At 42.6% G+C, this 21,957-nt stretch overlaps 1 protein-coding gene across 7 annotated transcripts in view; it reads left to right on the top strand.

Moving 5' to 3' along the window:
- The window catches only part of pds5b (PDS5 cohesin associated factor B), a 270,645-nt gene that overhangs the window by 45,167 nt on the left and 203,521 nt on the right, over window positions 1-21,957 (top strand). For all 7 annotated transcript variants that reach the window (XM_063054295.1, XM_063054288.1, XM_063054290.1 and 4 more), the window contains one exon: window positions 16,839-16,969. In XM_063054295.1, coding sequence (XP_062910365.1) covers window positions 16,862-16,969 — 108 coding nt within the window. In that variant the 5' untranslated portion in view covers window positions 16,839-16,861. The remainder of the gene's footprint in view (window positions 1-16,838; window positions 16,970-21,957) is intronic.

Raw genomic sequence — 21,957 nt, forward strand, 5'->3', positions numbered from 1 at the left:
AAATGGGACTACCAATGAACAAATACTAGGACACTTTCTCCCATACCATCACATAGCTCATCACTTCTGCAGATCTCCTGTTAACAGTCTTTAACCTGATAATGTGACAACCCCGTGCTACTCACTTATCTCTCCTCCCCAAGATCCCCAGAGATGGACTTCCCTCACTGGCTGATTTGTTTTTGGCAGCTCTTACTCCACTGAACTTTTAACTCCTTGAACTTCCAATAATCACTTTCACCTACATCTGGACACTTCACAAGCTCTCTACCATTTTAACAACTGATTTCCCTTGCCCCTGCCACTCCATGTTCATATGGCTGGATAATTTCTTGTGCACCTCTATTTCCCCATTATTAAGTCACAAGAGCTTTTGAGAACAAATCCAAACAGTTTCCTTCTATGAACGCACTTGTTTGAGTCCCAATACAGGATATTAACCCTAAATGTTGACTATTCTGTTACTTTCACAGATACCGCCTGTCTACTTGGTTCCTCTAGCAGCTTGATTTTCTTTGTTCTAAATCCCAGCATTTGCAATCTCTTATATGTCTATAGTTTATGTGCAGTGCTAAGGTAATGCTGATGCAATCTGTGGGTCACTTGGCTTCCTGCTTTATATGAAGGAGTATTTTATTTGAGAAGAACAAATTCATTAAATAGAAAACAAATAGCTAAGCTGTAAGTTTTCATTTATTAAATTACAGCTGTAGATGATGATCTCCCACAGTTAGAATATTATCGTCATGGAACATCGGGATTAGCAACAATGCCAGTATTCATTACCTGTCCTGGAACACTGAATTTGTTAGTTTCCATTAAATACTATATTAAAAAAAAACGATTTGCTTAATTACCTTTGTATAAAATCAAGCATAGTCTTTCTGCTGTAAAGATAATCAGCAGTTCTTGCATTTACTTGAAAAAATGATAATGGGTTAGGCTTGCATTCTAACATACAGTGTGAATGCAGTCTCCAATCAGTACATATTTTAATATGATTTATAGATTTGCTCAAGATGCAAACCAGAAGCATAGCAGTTTTTCAACAATGTGAGCAACATATTGCATGGCTGTCAGTGTTTTCTGACCAATACATACTCACACCTTTTACTTGACTGAAATAAGCAATCATGCAAAACAAAAAGGGAAAAATCACTCATTTTGGCTTGCTTTCTTTGAAGCTAATGACTTTCAGTAACTAATTGAAAACATAATTGAATTCATTATTCCATTTCAGATTTCTGTATGTCAAATAGAAATACATGAACTCCTGCCTCAGCAAGGATCTGGACCCATTGCAATTTGCCTGTCACCACCATAGGTTGACGGCAGATGCAATTTTGCTGGCTCTCTACACTGCTTTAGACCATCTGGCCAACACAAACACCTGCGCCAGGATGCTGTTCATTGACTAAAGCTCAGCATTTAATACCATCATTCCCACAATCCTGATTGAGAAGTTGCAGAACCTGGGCCTCTGTACCTCCCTCTGTAATTGGATCCTTGACTTCCTAACCGGAAGACCACAATCTGTGTGGGCTGGTTATAACGTATCCTCCTTGCTGACAATCAACACGTGTGTGTGTGTGTGTGTGTGTGTGTGTGTGTGTGTGTGTGTGTGTGTGTGTGTGTGTTTTTAGTCCACTGTTCTACACTATATGCACATGACTGCGTGGTTAGACATAGCTCAAATACCATCTGTAAATTGCTGATAGAATCATTGTTGATAGAATCTCAGGTGGCGACGAGAGGGCGTACAGGAGTGAGATATGCCAATTAGTGGAGTGGTGCCACAGCAACAACATGGCACTTAACGTCAGTAAGACGAAAGAGCTGATTGTGGACTTCAGGAAGGGTAAGACAAAGGAACACATACCAATCCTCATAGAGGGATCAGAAGTGGAGAAAGTGAGCAGCGTCAAGTTCCTGGGTGTCAAGAGCTCTGAGGATCTAGCCTGGTCCCAACATATGAATGTAGTTATAAAGAAGGCAAGACAGCAGTTATACTTCATTAGGAATTTGAAGAGAATTGGCATGTCGACAAATACACTCAAAAACTTTTATAGTTGTACCGTGGAGAGCATTCTGACAGGCTGCATCACTGTCTGGTATGGAGGGGCTACTGCACAGGACCAAAAGAAGCTGCAGAGACAGTTGTAAAGCAACACATAAAAATTGCTGGTGAATGCAGCAGGCCAGGCAGCATCTATAGGAAGAGGTACAGTCGATGTTTTGGGCTGAAACCCTTCGTCAGGACTAACTGAAAGAAGAGATAGTAAGGGATGTGAAAGTGGGAGTGGGAGGGGGAGATCCGAAATGATAGAAGACAGGAGGGGGGAAGGGATGGAGCTAAGAGCTGGAAAGTTCGTTGGCAAAAGGGATATGAGAGGATCATGGAATGGGAGGCCAAGGGAGAAAGAAAGGGGGAGGGGGAAGCCCAGAAAATGGGCAAGGAGTATAGTGAGAGGGTCAGAGGGAGCAAAAGGAGAGGAAAAAGAAAATAAAATAAATAACGGATGGGGTACGACGGGGAGATGGGGCATTAATGGAAGTTAGAGAAGTCAATGTTCATGCCATCAGGTTCGAAGTTACCCAGATGGAATATAAGGTGTTGTTCCTCCAGCCTGAGTGTGGCTTCATCTTGACAGTAGAGGAGGCCGTGGATAGACATATCAGAATGGGAATGGGACGTGGAATTAAAATGAGTGGCCACTGGGAGATTCTGCTTTCTCCGGCGGACAGAGCGTAGGTGTTCAGCAAAACGGTCTCCCAGCCTGCGTTGGGACTCGTCAATATATAGAAGGCCGTATCGAGGGCACCGGATGCAGTATATCACCCCAGCCAACTCACAGGTGAAGTGTCGCCTCACCTGGAAGGACTGCGTCTGGGGCTCTGAATGGTGGTGAGGGAGGAAGTGTAAGGGCATGTGTAGCATCTGTTCCACTTACAAGGATAAGTGCTGGGAGGGAGATCGGTGGGAAGGGATGGGGGGGGGAACGAATGGACAAGGGAGTTGAGTAGGGAGTGATCCTTGCTGAAAGCAGAAAAAGGGGGAGGGAAAGATGTGCTTAGTGGTGGGATCCCGTTGGAGGTGGCGGAAGTTACAGAGAATAATATGCTGGACCCGGAGGCTGGTGGGGTAGTAGGTGAGGACAAGGGGAACCCTATTCCTAGTAGGGTGGCAGGAGGATGGGGTGAGAGCAGATGTGCGTGAAATGGGAGAGCTGCGTTTGAGAGCAGAGTTAATGGTGGAGGGAAGGAAGCCCCTTTCTTTAAAAAAGGAGGACATCTCCTTCATCCTGGAATGAAAAGCCTCATCCTAAGAGCAGATGCAGCGGAGACGGAGGAATTGCGAGAAGGGGATGGCATTTTTGCAAGAGACGGTGAGAAGAGGAATAGTCCAGGTAGCTGTGAGAGTCTGCAGGCTTATAGTAGACATCAGTAGATAAGCTGTCTCCAGAGATAGAGACAAAAAGATCAAGAAAGGGGAGGGAGGTGTCGGAAATGAACCAGGTAAACTTGAGGGCAGGGTGAAAGTTGGAGGCAAAGTTAATGAAGTTAATGAGCTCAGCATGCGTGCAGGAAGCAGCATCAATGCAGTCGTCGATGTAGCGAAGGAAAAGTTGAGGGCAGATACCAGTATCGGCTTGGAGCATGGATTGTTCCACAAAACCAACAAAAAGGCAGGCATAGCTGGGACCCATACTGGTGCCCATGGCCACACCTTTAGTTTGGAGGAAGTGGGAGGAGCCAAAGGAGAAATTATTAAGAGTAATGACTAATTCCGCTAGACGGAGCAGAGTGCTGGTAGAGGGGAACTGGTTAGGTCTGGAATCCAAAAAGAAGCGGAGAGCTTTGAGACCTTCCTGGTGGGGGATGGAAGTATATAGGGACTGGACATCCATGATGAAAATAAAGCGGTGGGGGCCAGGGATCTTAACATCATCGAAAAAATTCAGAGCGTGAGAAGTGTCACGAACATAGGTAGGAAGGGATTGAACAAGGGGGGGAAACAGTGTCGAGGTATGCAGAAATGAGTTCGGTGGGGCAGGAGCAAGCTGAGACAATGGATCTGCCAGGACAGGCAGGTTTGTGGATCTTGGGTAGGAGGTAGAAACGGGAAGTGCGGGGTGTGGGAACTATAAGGTTGGTAGCAGTCGGTAGAAGTTCCCCTGAGCGGATAAAGTTGGTGATGGTGTGGGAGACAATGGCCTGGTGCTCCTTAGTAGGGGTCATGATTGAGGGGTAAATAAGAGGAGGTATCCACGAGTTGTTGCTGTGCCTCGGCAAGGTAGAGGTCAGTACACCAGACTACAACAGCACCCCCCCCCCCTTATTGGTGGGTTTTAGAGTAAGGTTGGGATTAGTGCGGAGGGAGTGGAGAGCAGAGCGTTCGGAAGGAGTGAGGTTGGAATGGGAACAAGGTGCGGTGAAGTTGAGACAGTTGATGTCCCATTGGCAGTTAGCAATAAGGAGATCCAGAGCAGGCAGAAGACCAGAGCGGGGTGTCCATGATTATGAGGAGGGTTGAAGACGGGAGAAGGGGTCATCAGTGGGGGTGGGAGAGTCCTTGCCAAAGAAGTAGGCTCGAATACGGAGCTGGCGGAAGAAGAGTTCAGTGTCATGGAGAACGTGGAACTCGCTGAGGTGTGGGCGAAGGGGGACAAAAGTGAGGCGCTCTGCCTCAGACAGTTGAAGGTCGGAGGGGATGGTAAAGACCTGGCACGGATGAGAAGTGGGATCGGAGGGGGAGGGAGGCTGGTGGTGCCAGTGGAGAGGGGAGGGTTGGGGTGAGAGGAAGAAGGAGCCTCCGAGGGCCCAGGAGTAGACGATGGAATGTGAGGGAGACGGGGTTGTAGAGTGGTGGTGGGGGAAGGGGAGACAGGAGTGACAATAGCAGCACGTGAAGACCCGGCCTGGAGTTCAAGGCTGAAATCTTGAGAGCTAGGATCAGAGGGGGGAGGGGAGGGTTGGGGTGAGAGGAAAATGGAGTCTCTGAGGGCCCAGTAGCTGATGGTGGGATCTGAGGGAGACAGGGTTGCAGTGTGGTGGTGGGGGAAGGGGAGACAGGAATCACAATAGCAGCACATAAAGACCCGGGCCTGGAGTTCAAGGCTGGAGTCGCAGTTGTTGCGCAATTGCTTTGAAGGTGGCCACGGTCGTTGCTGGATTCCGGGTTTTGAATATGCCCTGGGGTGCTGGAGCCGGAGAGATCAATGGCAGGGTCCTCAATCTGAAGTTCATGCCTGCTAGCGTTGGGGCCAGCAGGCTGTGGGGTCTGCTGATGTAAAATCTTGCGATCCTTGCCTAACATAACAAAGTCAAAAAAACGGCGATTGCAGGCCTGAATCTGACGGAGGATAAAATAATGGGCAGATCCATTACAGACGGCGAAAAAAGTGTGCTGAAGGTGTGGAAGGGTCTGGGATAGGGTGGAGAGAGTCGCCTTCAGAGCTTGATGGGAGAAGTGATGGGAGGTAGAGTCAATAAAATGTGAGTACCTGGGATCCTCAAAGTCCAAATTGAGAGGCTCAAAAACAAATCCTGAAGCCAACTGGAGTAAGTTGGCGGTGGAGACACGTTCCAAGAAGGGATATATGGCTGTAATAGCCAGTCTGAGTCAAAATGTGATCGAAAAGTTGAAGGGCCAAAGAAATTATAGATGGGGAGCAGTGAGATATGGTTTCTCTAAACTCCCATTGAAGAGAAGATTCAAACTTCTTCAGTATAGGCATCACTGGAAGAGGCTTCCTTAAAAATGCAAACATGAGGAAATCTGCTGGAATTTCAAGCAACACACATTAAAAATTGCTGGTGAACGCAGCAGACCAGGCAGCATCTATAGGAAGAGGTATAGTTGACGTTTTGGGCTGAGACCCTTTGTCAGGACTAACTGAAAGAAGAGATAGTAAGAGATTTGAGAGGGGGAGGGGGAGATCCGAAATGATAGGAGATGACAGGATGGGGAAGGGATGGAGCTAAGAGCTGGAAAGTTGATTGGCAAAAGGGATATGAGAGGATCATGGGACGGGAGGCCTAGGGAGAAAGAAAGTGGGGGGCCACCCCAGAAAAAAATTAATAATAATAAAAAATAAATAACTGATGGGGTACGAAGGAGAGGTGGGGCATTAACAGAGGTTAGAGAAGTCAATGTTCATTAGGCTAGTACCCAGGGAGTGGTGTCTCAGAAAGACAGCTTTCATTATTAAGGACCTCCAGCACCCAGGGCATGCCCTTTTCTCACTGTTACCATCAGGTAGGAGATACAGAAGCCTGAAGGCACACACTCAGTGATTCAGGAACAGCTTTTTCCCCTCTGCCATCGGATTCCTAAATGGACATTGAAGCTTTGGACACTACCTCACTTTTTTATATACAGTATTTCTGTTTTTGCACATTTAAAAAAATCTATTCAATATATGTAATTGATTTACTTGTTTGTTTATTATTTTTCTCTGCTAGTTTATGTATTGCATTGAACTGCTGCTAAGTTAACAAATTTCATGTCACTTGCCTGTGATATAAATCTGATTCTGAGTCGTGCATTTGCACGAAAAAGTTTGTGAACCCTTTGCAGTTTCCTGGCTTTCTGCATTAATAATTCATAAAATGATCTTCATCTAAGTCACAATAATGGACAAACGCAGTCTGCTTAAACTAATAACACACAATTGTATTTCTTCTTGTCAAAACTGGGTACACCATTTAAACAAACACAGTCTAGGTTCAAAAAAGTATGTGAGGTTTTGGGGTAATGCCTTCTATAAAAGCTCTCTGGAGTCAGTTGTTCCAGTTAATGAGATGAGATTGAAGGTGTGGGTTGTAGAAGTGCCCTACCCTATATATTTAAAAAGTGACACACAAATTCAGGTTACTGACAGAGCCTGCTCTTCTCAAGAACAATCTGTTTGTGTGTGCCATGCCTTGATCAAAACAATTTTCAAAAGACCTAGTAAGATTTGTAGAGATGTATGAAGTTGGAAAAGGCTACAAAAGCATTTCTAAAGACCTGAATGTTCATCAGTCCACAGTTCATGTGTCCACTGTAAGAAAAACACTGAACAACAATGGTGCTCATGGAAGGATACCACGGTGGAAACCACTGCTCTCCAAAAATAAAACATTGCTGCATGTCTCAAGTTTGCAGAAGACCACCGGAATGTTCCATGACACTTCTGGGACAATGTTTTGCAGACAGATGAGACAAAAGTGGTACTTTTTGGCAGAAATGCACACTGCTATGTGTGGAGGAAAAGGGGCACTGCATACCAACACCAAAACCTTATCTCAACTGTGAAGCATGGTGGAAGGAGCATCATGTTTTGGGGCTGCTTTGCTGCCTCAAGGCCTGGATAGCTTGCAATCGTTGAGGGAGCAATGAATTTAAAAGTATATTAAGACATTTTATAGGAGAATGTCAGTGTAGAGGTCTGTCAACTGAAGCTTAATAGAAGTTGGATGATGCAACAAGACAACGATCTGAAACACAAGAGTAAATCAACAGCAGACTAGTTTAAAAATAAGAAAATTGATGTTTAGGGATTGCCAAGTTAGAGTCCAGACCTTAACTCAATTGAGATACTGTGGCATAACCTGAAGCGGGCTGTTCATGCAAGGTATCCCATAAATACTGATGAACTGAAACAGTCTTTTATGGAGGAATGGTCTAAAACTCCTCGTTATTGCTGATCAGCAGCTACATGAAACATTTGGTAAAGGTTACTGCTGCTAAAGGAGCTCCTACCAGTTATTACATCGGAAGGCTCACATACTTTTTCCAACCTGGACTGTGAATGATTAAACAATGTGTTCAATGAAGACATGAAAAGTGTAATTGTTTGTGTGTTACTAATTTAGGCAGATGACAATCAGACCACGTTTTATGAGTATTAATGCAGAAAACCAGATAATTGAAAGGGTTCACTAACTTTTTCTTGCAACTGTAGGTTTTCAAATCCAGAAGAAATGTATTTTGGAATTTTGCTCATAGATACGCCTTGGCTGGTACTTAACGTACACTTCAATTGAATTGCATATTTAAAATCTAACACCTCTCTTTTAAGAAATTTTGAAAGCGCATGTTCAGCTTGTGTTACTAAATGTATATTGAGGCATCAGAAATGTAAAAACAAGCAATGGTGGTGTCAGATGTGACAGATTGCATCTCTAATCATGAACAACTGAGTGGTGATCAAATGCAGTACTTTAAAACTATTGATAGTTTAATAGGATGGATGTAAAATTTAGAAAGAGATTTTTGTTTGCTACGTTTCATGATCCTACAGGAAATGAAGTTTTGAATTGTCGGTTTTTGTACTAATTAAGAAATGCAGTAGATCAGGTTCTTGCAAAGAGTAGTAAGAAAATCACTAAACAATCTGGTTTGTTGTAATAGCTGTTAAGGGTTAAACATTGGCTAGGGATAACAGCCTGATTATAGAAAAATTTCCTTCCAGGGGAGTTCAAAGAAACTCAAATTAAAATTGTTGTCATCAAATTGAATAGCTGAGGTTAATAGTTTGACAAAGGTTTTAAGAATGCTCGTAGTTAAACACGGGACTGACAATTCTGCAACATTTTGGATAGGAGGAGGCTGTAATGGAACCTTCTATTTTATGTGAGTCAGAATCATAGCAACCGAAATGTAAGTTTTCATTCTGTCTCACATTGCTTTCAGTTTATCTGTGCTACTTTGCTCTGTTGAGTCAGATGCTGCCTCCCTGTCAAGGTCAGTTATTTGCACTTCCCATATTTGTTGTTTGTAGTTAGCAAGTTGTAATGATGTTTTGAAGTAAAGTAGAAAAATAAAGGCCAATGGAATATTGGTAAGTAGTTTATTAGTAAGCACATACTGATTGAGAACGCTGTTTATAATACCAGGGTGATAATTAATTGGAATAGATTTGTTCTGTTAATTGCTGGCAAGACTGAACAACAAATTTCCACATTGTGTAGATAGCACAGATTAGAAGTACTGAAATTGCTTGGCCATAGATGTCGCTGATTCAAGGTCACAATTCTTTTAGTTGCCAAATTCTATACCCTTTTCTCTCCCAGTGCAGTCAGCTACTTAATCAAGTTATTGTGCGAGACCCTTGAAAGGAAACTAAAACTGAATATCTGCTCAGGACTGCTGTAGTTGCGTTTATTGCCATTGTCTGGGATAGACCCAACTCTGATCTTAATGTTATTTCTTTCTTCCAAGTTGTGGTAGTTGGGAGGAGTATGATTTTAACTGAAGTTAGATAGGAAGTCCAGACATGAGGAAATCTGCAGATGTTGGAAATTCAAGCAACACACAAAAAATGCTGGTGGAACGCAGCAGGCCAGGCAGCATCTATAGGAAGAAGCACAGTCAACGTTTCGGGCCGGGACCCTTCGTCAGGACTAACTGAAAGAAGAGATAGAGATTTGAAAGTGGGAGGGGGAGATCAGAAATGATAGGAGAAGACAGGAAGGGAGGGGTGGATCTAAGAGCTGGAAAGTTGATTGGCAAAAGAGATACCAGGCTGGAGAAGGGAGATGATCTTCCTATAAATGCTGCCCGGCCTGCTGCGTTCCACCAGCATTTTGTGTGTGTTGGATAGGAAGTGGTGTCTTTTCCATGGAACCACATGGGTTTGAAATGAATGGTGAAGGTATGTCACCTTCTTCTGCATTTGCACTATTAGGACAGGAATTGTGAAAGAGGATTTTAGGATTCTACTGAAAGGTGGAATTCTGTGAGTATTACTGTTTCAAGCAGATGCTTAATTCAGTAGGCTGTTGACCAACCCTTCCACAATGCCTTAGCAATGTCTGGTGGACCAGATGTGGGCCTTTGTCTCACCACCCAGCTAGATTTTCATTCTCCCTCCGATATGCTGATTTGTCACCACCTTTTATTTAGCCGACAATATTGGTGTCGTCAGCAAACTGTCCACCACAAAAAGCAAGCTCTCCTGGTGGCTATCCATTTCAATTCCACTTTCCATTCCCAAACTGATATCTAACTGCCTTCTCTACTACCACAATGAGGCCAAACTCAGGTTGGAGGAGCAAGATCTCATATTCTGTCTGGGTAGTCCCAACATGATGGTATGAATTATGGTAATGACCCCCCCCGCCCTCTTTTTCAGGTCCCCAATCTGGTTATCTTCTCACCCCCTCGGTTCTCCTCATCTGCCCATCACCTCTGTCTGCCCCTTTCCTCCTTCCCTTTTTTCCATGGTTCACTGTCCTCCCCTATTAAATTCTTCCTCCTTCACCCCTTTACCTTTTCCACCTATTATCTCCTAGCTTTTTATGTCAGCCCCTTTCTCCATATTCCCCCTCATCTAATCCTGCTCATTCATGTGCTGGCTTGTACTCCTTTCCTTCCCCTATCTTATTCTGGCTTCTGCTCCCTTTTACAGTCCTGATGAAGCGTCTTGGGCCAAAACACCTCCTCCATAGTTGCTGCCTGATGCTGAGTTCCTCCAGCATTTTGTGTGTGTTGCTCAAAATTTCCAGAATCTGCAGTCATCTCTTGTGCCCAGGTACTACTTATACTTTGTGTGTGAACAAAATACCCCTCGTATCCCCTTTAAATCTCTTCCTTCCCACTTTAAACATGTGCTGCAACACACATCAAAGTTGCTGGTGAACGCAGCAGGCCAGGCAGCATCTGTAGGAAGAGGTGCAGTCGACGTTTCAGGACGAGACCCTTCGTTAGGACATGTGCTGGCTAGTTTTATATACTTCTATGACAGGAAACAGACAATGACTATTGATCCGATCTATGCTTCTCCATATTTTATATACCTGTATCTCAGCTCTCGGCCTCTTTCACTCCAAGGAATACAGATGCAGCCTATATAATTTCTCATTCAAACCCTTCAATCAGGGTGGGAATTGTTTCTGTTGCAGTGAAGGGTAACTGGCAAGATAGGGAATCTCAGTTGATGAGGAATGTATATATGCTTTCTGCATGCTATCTTGCTTAATCATATCTTTTCTGTATTCTGGCAACCAGAACTGTACATAGTACTCCTTGTGCAATTGGATTCTTGATTTTCTCACTTGCAGACACCAGTCAGTTAAGTTTGGCAACATCTCCTCTGCAACCTCCATCAGCACAGATTCACCACAAGGCTATGTTCTCAGTCCCCTGCTGTACTTGCTTTACACTTATTATGGTGTGGCTAAGCACAGCTCCAATACCATATTTTAGTTTGCTGACAGTACCACTGTCATTGGCCGAATCAAAGGTGGTGACAAATCAGCATAGAGGAGACACTGAAAATCTGGCTAAGTGGGGCCACAGTATCATCCTCTCACTCAATATCAGGAAGTCCAAGGAACTATTATTCTCTTCAGGAAGAGAAAACTAGAGGTCCATGAGCCAGATGTTACTGGCGGATCAGCAATTTAAAATTCCTCGCTGTTATCATTTCCGAGGACCTGTCCTGAGCCCAGCACGTAAGTACAATTATAAGGAAAGCATGGCAGTGCCTCTATTTCCTTAGGAACATGCTAAGATTTGGCATGATATCTAAAACTTTGGCAAACTTCTATAGATGTGTGGAGGAGAGTATATTGACTGACTGCATTACAGCCTGGTATGGAAATACCAATGCCCTGGAATAGAAAATCCTACAAAAAGTAGTGGATATGGTCCAGTCCATCATGGGTATGCCCTCTCTCCTGACTGTGAGCACATCTACTTGGAGCAATGTCACAGGAAAGCAGCATCCATCATTAGGGACCCCCAACACCCAGGTCATGCTCTTATGATGCCATCAGGAAGAAGGTACAGGAGTATCTGGACTCTCACCACCAGCTATCTTCTTTTGGATTTGCACAGTCCATTGCCTTTTGCAGAACTGATTGTTTGTACGCCATGTTGGGTGCAGTCTTTCATTGATTCTGTTACGGTTCTTGGATTTACTGAGTGTGCCTAAAAGAAAGCGACCCTCAGGGTTGTATATGGTACTTTGATAATAAATTTACTTTAAGCTTTGAACTTTATAATCCCATCAAAATTATCACCTTTTTATTTCTAAGTTCCACTTTTTAGGGCCTCACTGGATGTATCCCTTGCCCACTCTCCAACCAGGGATATAATATAATGATATTTTCTCGCCTCCTATTGTACCTCCATCTCTTGTCAATCTGAAGCATACATCAGGGAGGTTGGGCATGGTAAAAGAAACAGTTTTTCATTCATAGAAGATGCTGCATTTTGTGATTTATTTTTTTTTCCCTCCCTCCAACCTCCCCCCACCCCCACACAATGTCATTTCATTTGTGCATGCTGCATGAAATGCAAGTTGGAAAAAAAATACTTCCACGTAAATTTTGTGAGAACAGCTTTTTATTTTGTGTCTCAATTTTTGATAGTTATTTGTAATTCCTTAAGGATGAATTTCCATTACCTGACCTTCTGTAAAGTGGGGGTCACCTGTACCCTGGAATATTGAGCTACCAATCCTCATCCCTCAACCATGTTTCCATAATAGATGAAATATTCTAATCCCACTCCTGATCCATTTATTGAGTTCATTTGCCTTTATCTATGTGGCTTCTTGCATTAAGGTAGATGCAGTTTATACAATCAGACTTTTTAAGCTTCATGGCCTGGCCTGCCTACTGGGCTTGTTTATATTTGTATTAACTTTCTTTTCTGATACTTGACTCCTTTGGGTCCTGCTCTCCTGCTAGATTAGTTTAAATGCTTCTGGGTAACTAGTAAACCGACCCGCAAACAGATGCAACCTGTCCCTCTTGTCACCTCTGCCTTAGAAGAGCAGAAACCTCTTTTCACCCCCCCCCCGCCCCCGGGTGCCAGTTCTACATTCATTTGGCTGATCCTCTTATTCCTACCGCCAGTAGCAAAGGGAATAAACGGAGGTTACGAGCGTTAAGGTTTTGAGTCTTAATCTTCTCCCTAACACTTTATTTTAACTTTGCATGACCTCTTTTCTCTTGCTACCTATGTCATTAGTGAAAATATGCACCATGATCTTTGGCTGCTCACCACTTCTCAGAATGCACTGCACTTGCTCAGATACATCCTTCACCTTACCACCAGGGACATAACATGTTGTCTAGATTTATACTCTTGGCCACAGAAATACCTATTTGTGTACCTGATTTGAGTCAGCTCATCTTCTCCTATCTCTGCCTGCCTCAATGTTGAAGGTCAAGGTTCGTCATTTGCTGTGGCTGATGTGGAAGGCTTGCTTGACTGCTGAGCCTCACGCATTTTTCTATCATACAGTTCTTTGTAAGCACTCAAAGCATCCTGCAAATATCCCCTAAAGCTATGTACCCTTTCAAAATTAAAGTCGTACTTTATCATTGCAGCGAAAATCTCACGCAGTGCTTTATGTTCAGTTTGCTACTGCATTTGGTTTCGATTGTTATCTTTTCCTCTTCCAATTGCATCAGCTCTTCATCTATCAGTTCTTGGTCATGGGATGCCAAAACCTCTTCAACATCATCTTTGTCAACTTCCATAAGCCAAACTCACTTTGTCCTTGCTTTGTTCACCACGATCCTAACGCTTAGTTATGTCTAGTTTTACGCTAAGTGTAACACCCTTACTCTTTCAGGCTTTTCCGACTCCTTAGAACTCATCTTGCTAACGGCTGCTCAATGCAATGTGTTAAAGCAATGCTGTTCCGAATCCGGGGGAGAGTGGCTGCTCGGGGCGCGTGCTGATTTTTTCGCATGCTGATTTTTTATCACGCGCTGCCTTTCTTCGTAACAGTGAAAACACCTTCTGTTAGCGAAAACAGGGAACTAATGTAGGTCTTTCGTAACAGTGAGGTTTCGTAAAGCGAACGTTTGAAAAGCGAGGGACACCTGTATCCAGTTACCGATGGAAGTTTTTAAAAGGATTATTTTGACAGGGTGGGAACTAAAGAGATTGTAATACAAATGGTGGTGGTGCCAGCTGAGAGAGGGCAAAGGCTTATTAACTTCCTCACCTTCTATCTGGTGAAAATTACCACTGAGTGTTTTATAAAATATGATAAGGTTCCCCATCCAAGGCTTCAGAAAGTAAGGAGGCATGGGATCCAAGGAGACCTTGCTTTGTGCATCTAGAAATGGCTTGCCCACAGAAGGCAAATGTGGTTGTACAGGGTTTGTATTCTGCATGGAGGTCGGTGACCAGTGGTGTTCTGCAGGGATCTGTTCTAGGATCCCTTCTCTTTGTGAGTTTTATAAATGACCTGGATGAAGAAGTAGAAGGGCGGGTTAGTAGGTTTGCTGATGACACAAAGGTTGGGGGTGTTGTGGATAGTTTGGAGGGTTGTTAGAGGTTACAGCGGGACATTGATAGGATGCAGAACTGGGCTGAGAAGTGGCAGATGGACTTCAACTCAGATAAGTATGAAGTGAAGTGGTTCATTTTGGTAGGTCCAATTTAAAGAGAGAATATAATATAAATGGTAAGACTCCTGGCAGTGTGGAGGATCTGAGAGATCTTGGGGTCCGTGTTGATAGGACACTCAAAGCTGCTGCGCAGGTTGACAGTATTGTTCAAAAAGCGTGTGGTGTGTTGGCATTCATCAACTGTGGGATTGAGTTGAAGAGCCGTGAGGTAATGTTACAGCTATATAAGACCTTGGTCAGACCCCATTTGGAGTACTGTGTTCAGTTCTGGTCAGCTCACTACAGGAAGGATGTAGATGCTATAGAGAGAGTGCAGAGGAGATTTACAAGGATGTTGCCTGGATTGGATGGTGTACCTTTATGAGAATAGATCGAGTGAACTTGGCCTTTTCTCCCTGGAGCGATAGAGAATGTGAGGTGACTTGATAGAGGTGTATAAGAAGATAAGAGGCATTGATTGTGTGGATAGCCAGAAGCTTTTTTTCCAGGGCTGAAATGACTAACACGAGGGGGTATAGTTTTAAGGTGCTTGGAAATGGGTACCAAGGGGATTTCAGGGGCAAGTTTTTCACACGGGAGTGGTGGGTGCGTGGAATGTACTGCTGGTGGCTGTGGTGGAAGCAGATACAATAGGGTCTTTTAAGAGCCTCTTAAATAGGTACATGGAGCTTAGAAAATAGAGGGCTATGGGCTAGGGAAATGCTAGGCAGTCTGTAGAGTAGGTTACATGGTCTGCACAACTTTATGGGCGGAAGGGCCTGTAATGTGCTGTAAATTTCTATGTTCGATGGATATATATCAGAACTTGTATACAAACCATTGCCATTACTAAATATAGGAAATAAAGGAGAATGGTTGAAACATACAGCGTTTCAGATACTGGAAAACTGTTAGCTTTGGGTAATATTAGCTTCATTTATGCAGTATTGTTGATCATTCTATAAGTACATTTGCTGTGCTTTTTTGCCGATTGGGACAAAGAAGAAGGGTGTATATGAGAAGAAAATTAATAAAACTGCAGATGCTAGAAATCCAAAATAAAAACAAAATGCTAGCTATTCAGTAGATCAGACAAAAGAGAAACAAGCAATGATTTGGATCTGCCACCGTACATCAAACTGGGAAAAAGATGCAAGTTATATTTCGGTAGGCGAGAAGATGGAAGAGGAACCCTGATCAACTGAGTTAAAGTGGCTTAATAGAAACAGAAACTAGCACATTAAGCTTCTTGGTTTATGTAATGTCTTGTTAATGGTAAGATTGTGGCACCTGCCTAGCACTAGACATGTATGAGTAAAATAAGATAAACTGAGGCAACGAAAGTAACAAAACAGAAAATGGAAGAGAAGATCAGGTGAGGGACCCTTCACTTTATCTGTGAAGGGGAGAAACAAGTTCATCAAGGTGATAAAGTTTTAAGGGAATTGGGAGATTCTCAGATTCCTGTAAATAATTTGTTAAGGTTGAACACGGACTGTGTCTGTGGATTCTAGTTTGTGAATGGCTACAGCATGTTTAAGATAATGTCTCACAGCTGCTTCTTTGGAGCAAGATAAGGATTAAAGTTCACACAGATCCGCAAAAGAGATCTCTTGATTTTTCACATCTTTTGGTTTCGACAAAAGGCGGTTGCTGATGGGGATAAGACAGGACATTCCTTTCTTAATTAAAGCTTAAATTTGGTGGAGTCTCTTATTTAAGTTATTAAGTTTTGCCCTATTTGAGTAGCTGGAATGTCTATCGAACTGATTGTTCTTTTGTATTGGTGGCCTTATAAATGGTAACAATTCTGGAAGTTGAGCAGTGAACTTGTTTGAACCGCCAGAGAGATGAGAACGCTTCTCCCCCTGATGTTGGGACCAAGTTCCCTTGCTGGCTGAGCTTGAAGAAATAAACTGGTGAAAAGATAAGTAACAATCTTTTTGTGCTGTGGTTATTTGGTCCGGTGAATTTAAGTTTAGAAAGGTAGCAATGAAGCTGGGCTAGGGTGATGTGGCGTGGTGGGGAGATACGGGAATACTTTGACAAGCTGAAGTCGTGAAATCAAAGTAAGCTGTGTAATTTTTTGGTAGTGTACTTCAGCCCTGTTGGACATATTTAGCAGGTCTGATTATATATGGACAGGAAAGAGAAAAGGGTGATGGACAAAAAATGTTTCTTGTGTAGGCTGGAAGAAAGAGCATGTTGGCTAAGGATGGAGAATTCTGTATAGACTCCAGAAGATTTCAACGTACTCTGACCAGATAAGGAAGTTTATTTTGAACTTGCATTGAGTCTTGTAACAGTGCGGTACGCTGTATAGTGGTATGGTAAACTGAAGAGTGATTATACCAAACGTAGTTAAACTGTCTGTACTTGATGTTGATGCGTGAATATCAGAAGTGGGAAGACATCCCTATCACTGGCACTTAATGTTTCATAAGCTAAAGTGGTTTTAAAAAGAAACCTTTATTATGTATTCTGTTTATTTTCAGGTGAGAAAACGTGAATTTTTACTATGGCTCACACAAAGCCCAAGGCCAATGATGGAAAAATTATATACCCACCCGGGGTTAAAGAAATCTCTGATAAAATATCCAAGGAAGAAATGGTTCGAAGATTAAAGGTTTGTTTTCAATATAAAATAATAAACTGGAATTTATGCACCTTGGTATGCACTCTTCTGTTACAAGAGTGATTACAATATTGATAAGTTCTCAAAATTAATTAGTTAGCTGTGGATAAGTTCCAAGCATGTAGGTGTCGTGAATCATGCTACTTCTGAGAACATTAATCCACTATAGGAAGGCTGTGATTAAGAAAGAGGGGGCGTAGAAAAGATTCATAAAGTTGTGTGGACTGGTTTGAGTTATGAAAGATTGGATAAGTTGGATATGTTTTCCCCTGTAATGATGGTGTGATAGAAGTAGTAAAATTCTGAGAGGCATATGTAGGGTAGATAGCCAGAGTCTTGTTTCCCATGCTGGAGCTGTCTTATACTTGAAGGCATAGGTTGAAGTTGAGAGGGAGGAGGTTTAAAGGAGATCTGAGGTGTAAATTTTTCACAAGGAGCATTCCTTTTTGTTTGGAATGAGCTATGAGAGGATATGGGGAGGCAGGAGCAGCACCAACATATAAGAGGCATCTGGACACATGCTTGAATGAGCAAGGCACAGAGAGATTTAGTAATCCCACTTGCCTGCATTAATTCTATCAATAGGCATGATAGTTGGCATAGACACAATGTGCCATATGACTTGTTTCTATGCCAACTATCAGCCTGTCTATGTTAATACATCAGGAACAAATTTCTTGATTCGCAGCAGTTTCGTAAGTAGGATTGTTGGAGAACCTTACAAGCAAAAATATGGATGATAGTGAAAGGTTATTTTTGGGTGTTTGCATCTTCCAGGTGAGGTGACACTTCACCTGTGAGTCGGCTGGGGTGATATACTGCATTCGGTGCTCCCGATGTGTCCTTCTATATATTGGCGAGACCCGATGCAGACTGGGAGACCGTTTTGCTGAACACCTATGCCCTGTCCGCCAGAGAAAGCAGGATCTCCCAGTGGCCACACATTTTAATTCCACAACCCATTCCCATTCTGATATGTCTATCCACGGCCTCCTCTGGTGTAAAGATGCAGCCACACTCAGGTTGGAGGAGCAACACCTTATATTCCATCTGGGTAGCCTCCAACCTGATGGCATGAACATTGACTTCTCAAACTTCCACTAATGCCCCACCTCCCCCTCGTACCCCATCCGTTATTTATTTATGTACACACATTCTTTTTCTCTCTCTCTTTCTCCCTCTGTCCCTCTGACTATATCCCTTGCCCATCCTCTGGATTTTTTTCCCCCCCTCCCCCTTTTCCTTCTCCCTAGGCCTCCTGTCCCATGATCCTCTCATATCCCTTTTGCCAATTACCTGTCCAGCTCTTGGCTCCATCCCTCCTCCTCCTGTCTTCTCCTATCATTTTGGATCTCCCCCTCCCCCTCCCACTTTCAAATCTCTTACTCACTCTTCCTTCAGTTAATCCTGACGAAGGGTCTCGGCCCGAAACATCGACTGTACCTCTTCCTAGAGATGCTGCCTGGCCTTCTGTGTTCACCAGCAACTTTGACAAAATGGAGATGGATGAACTCTAAATTTTGTAGTCATTTGTGTGAAGATCTGTTTTCGGAAATGTCAGTCACCTGTTATTGATGCAACAACGGATTCAAATAACTGGTGATATACTTTATGATATTTGTATTTCTGTACAATTGTATTTTGGAAAATTCTGCAATGGAAATATTTTGGCAAGATCAAAAATAGTTAGACTTAAGCTTAATTATTATTTGAATGACTTTTGCTGTAGTTCAGTGGGACTAGATAAAATAGAGCTTAGAAGTTATAATGGAAAACCATACATCAATAAAGCACTGTTTCAGATCAGGAAGCCATTGACAGATGTTACTGTACAATATGCTAAAGAATCTGCATGATTAATTTGAGCTATAACAAACTAACTAGTTCACACAGTCATGGACTTGTAGAGTAGACTGCCACCTAGTGATAGCTGTGCCGTAAATTCAATAAGGAACTGAATTGTTTCATGAATCAGCATATTGTGTTAATAAAGGGGTTAATGATGCACAGTACAGTTGGGTTGGTTTTGAGAATTAAATTTCCACACTGGAATGCCTATTATAGAAGTGGTACTGTTATTTGTTAATGGTGAGATTTACTTGATATTGGGACCATCTGCAATCTAATTTCAGCATTCCCAATATTCTGAATTGGGGCTTAAACTAAAATCAAATTACTGTTTATACCTTGGGCAAAGTGAAGTTAAGGCCTTGAGGACTGAAGATAATGTGTATTAATGACGATTGCAAGCATTAATGATTTAGATATGAATGTAAGGCATATACTATGAGAAATCATTATGGTGCTGGGCTACAGGACCAAATTGATCAATTGGTAAGTATAAGCAGAGCAATGGCTGGTGGAATTCACTCCTGATAAGTGTGAGGTGACACACTTTGGGAGGTGTGTATGAGTAGGACAGAGGCTTAATGTAAGGATTCCAGTAGCCATGACGAACAGGGGGTACGAGTGTAAGGATCCCTGAAGGTCATAGCACTTCTAGTGGGGAAGGAGGGATGCAGGATACCTGGTTTCACATGCTCGTGCATAGATTGTAGGATTAGGAAGTCTATGGTAAAACTTTGGTTGGGCTTTCGCTCTGGTACTCTGCACTTCTGGTCACAACATCATAAGGATGTAAAGAAAATGCACAAGAGATCCACCTGGATGCTGCCTCTATTTCTGTTAAGGGGTGAGATTGAATAGACTGGGATTATTTTCATTGGAATGTAGGAGGCTGAAAGGAAACCTAATAGACAAAAGCAGAATTACAAGGGCCATGTTTAGAGTTGAAAGCAGGGAAGTTTTCCTCATGCAGGTGTCTAAAGCTAGCAGGTGTGGATTTAGGGTGGTGGTGAGAGGGTTAGAGGGAATCTTATGATATTTTAACCCCCACACAGATGGTAGTTGGAATCTGGAACTTTTTTTCCCAGAGGCATTGTGGGAGTGGTGGAAGCAGATACTCTTACAATATTTGAGATGTATATTGATAAGCACTTGAATAACCAAGGTATGAAAGTACTCACAAATGTGATTAATGTGGATAGTTACTTGATAGCCGGCATGGATTTGGTAAGCCAAAAGTCCTGCGTCTGTGTGAGATAACTCCACTATCTGCACCAAGTACTTTCTTTGAAAGCAATGGCTCTTGTTTTTAAGATTATGTTTAAAAGATTCTTTTTGAAGGCTGGAGTACCAAAGAAATTAGTGGTGTTCACTTTGGACTTCCTATTGTTCCCTTGCATTATTCAGAGTGTTGGCCTGACTAAGCTATTTGAAGGCTGCATAGTCTCAGTATAAGTATTATAATTTTGCTGTATGGCAGCATTGAACTAAAGCCAACTTTGGGATCAGCTAGTCTCAAAGTCTTCATCTTGTATATTGATCAGCTCACACCAGTTGTAGTTAGTGATATTCTCCCTTTTTGCTTACTATATTCTGTAGGAATAACTATACTACATAGAGGTGACTGGCAAAAGCGGCTTCAGTGGATTTGCGTATTTTAAATGAGGGTTATTGCTCTCCCTGTTCTCTAACCTCCAAAAGTTAACTTATGAATATCTAAGTTGTAGGGAGCTTTAAAAAAAATCCAAGGAAGTCACAAGGACTAAGACATGGTCATTTTTAAGAACTTCTGCTTTAATTAAGTACTTGCCAACTTTTTTTCTCCAATAAGCATATATCTACAGTGGCATGCAAAAGTTTGGACATCCCTGGTCAAAACTTCTGTTACTGTGAATAGCTAAGTGAGTAAAAGATGACCTGATTTCCAAAAGGCATAGAGTTAAAGATGACACATTTCTTTAATATTTTAAGCAAGATTACTTTTTCTTTCCATCATTTACAGTTTCAAAATAACAAAAAAGGAAAAGGGCCTGAAGCAAAAGTTTGGGCACCCTGCATGGTCAGTACTTAGTAACACCCCCTTTGGCAAGTATCACAGCTTGTAAACGCTTTCTGTAGCCAGCTAAGAGTCTTTCATTTCTTGTTTGGGGGATTTTCACCCGTTCTTCCTTGCAAAAGACTTCTAGTTCTGTGAGATTCTTGGACCATCTTGCATGTACTGCTCTTCTGAGGTCTATCCACAGATTTTCAATGATGTTTAGATCGGGGGACTGTGAGGGCCATGGCAAAACCTTCAGCTTGCACCTCTTGAGATAGCCCATTGTGGATTTTGAGGTGTGTTTAGGATCATTATCCTGTTGTAGAAGCCATCCTCTTTTCATCTTCAGCTTTTTTTTAAACAGAAGGTGTGATGTTTGCTTCCAGAATTTGCTGGTATTTAATTGAATTCATTCTTCCCTCTACCAGTGAAATGTTCCCCATGCCACTGGCTGCAACACAAGTCCAAAGCATGATCGATCAACAGTTTATGTTTAACAGTTGGGGAGGTGTTCTTTTCATGAAATTCTGCACCCTTTCTCTCCAAACATACCTTTGCTCATTGCAGCCAAAAAGTTCTATTTTAACTTCATCAGTCCACAGGACTCGTTTCCAAAATGCATCAGGCTTCTTTAGGTGTTCCTTTGCAAACTTCTGACGCTGAATTTTGTGGTGAGGATGCAGGAAAGGTTTTCTTCTGATGACTCTTCCATGAAGGTCATATTTGTGCAGGTGTCGCTGCACAGTAGAACAGTGCACCAGCACTCCAGAGTCTGCTAAATCTTCCTGAAGGTCTTTTTCAGTCACACGGGGGTTTTGATTTGCCTTTCTAGCAATCCTACGAGCAGTTCTCTCGGAAAGTTTTCTTGGTCTTCCAGACCTCAATTTGACCTCCATCATTCCTGTTAACTGCCATTTCTTGATTACATTACAAACTGAGGAAACGGCGACCTGAAAACGCTTTGCTTTTTTTTATATAGCCTTCTCCTGCTTTGTTGGCATCATTTATTTTAATTTTCAGAGTGCTAGGCAGCTGCTTAGAGGAGCCCATGGCTGCTGATTGTTGGGACAAGGTTTGAGGAGTCAGGGTATTTATA

The sequence above is a fragment of the Mobula hypostoma genome, chromosome 7, assembly GCF_963921235.1.
Source record: "Mobula hypostoma chromosome 7, sMobHyp1.1, whole genome shotgun sequence".
In the NCBI taxonomy this organism is placed as follows: domain Eukaryota; kingdom Metazoa; phylum Chordata; class Chondrichthyes; order Myliobatiformes; family Myliobatidae; genus Mobula; species Mobula hypostoma.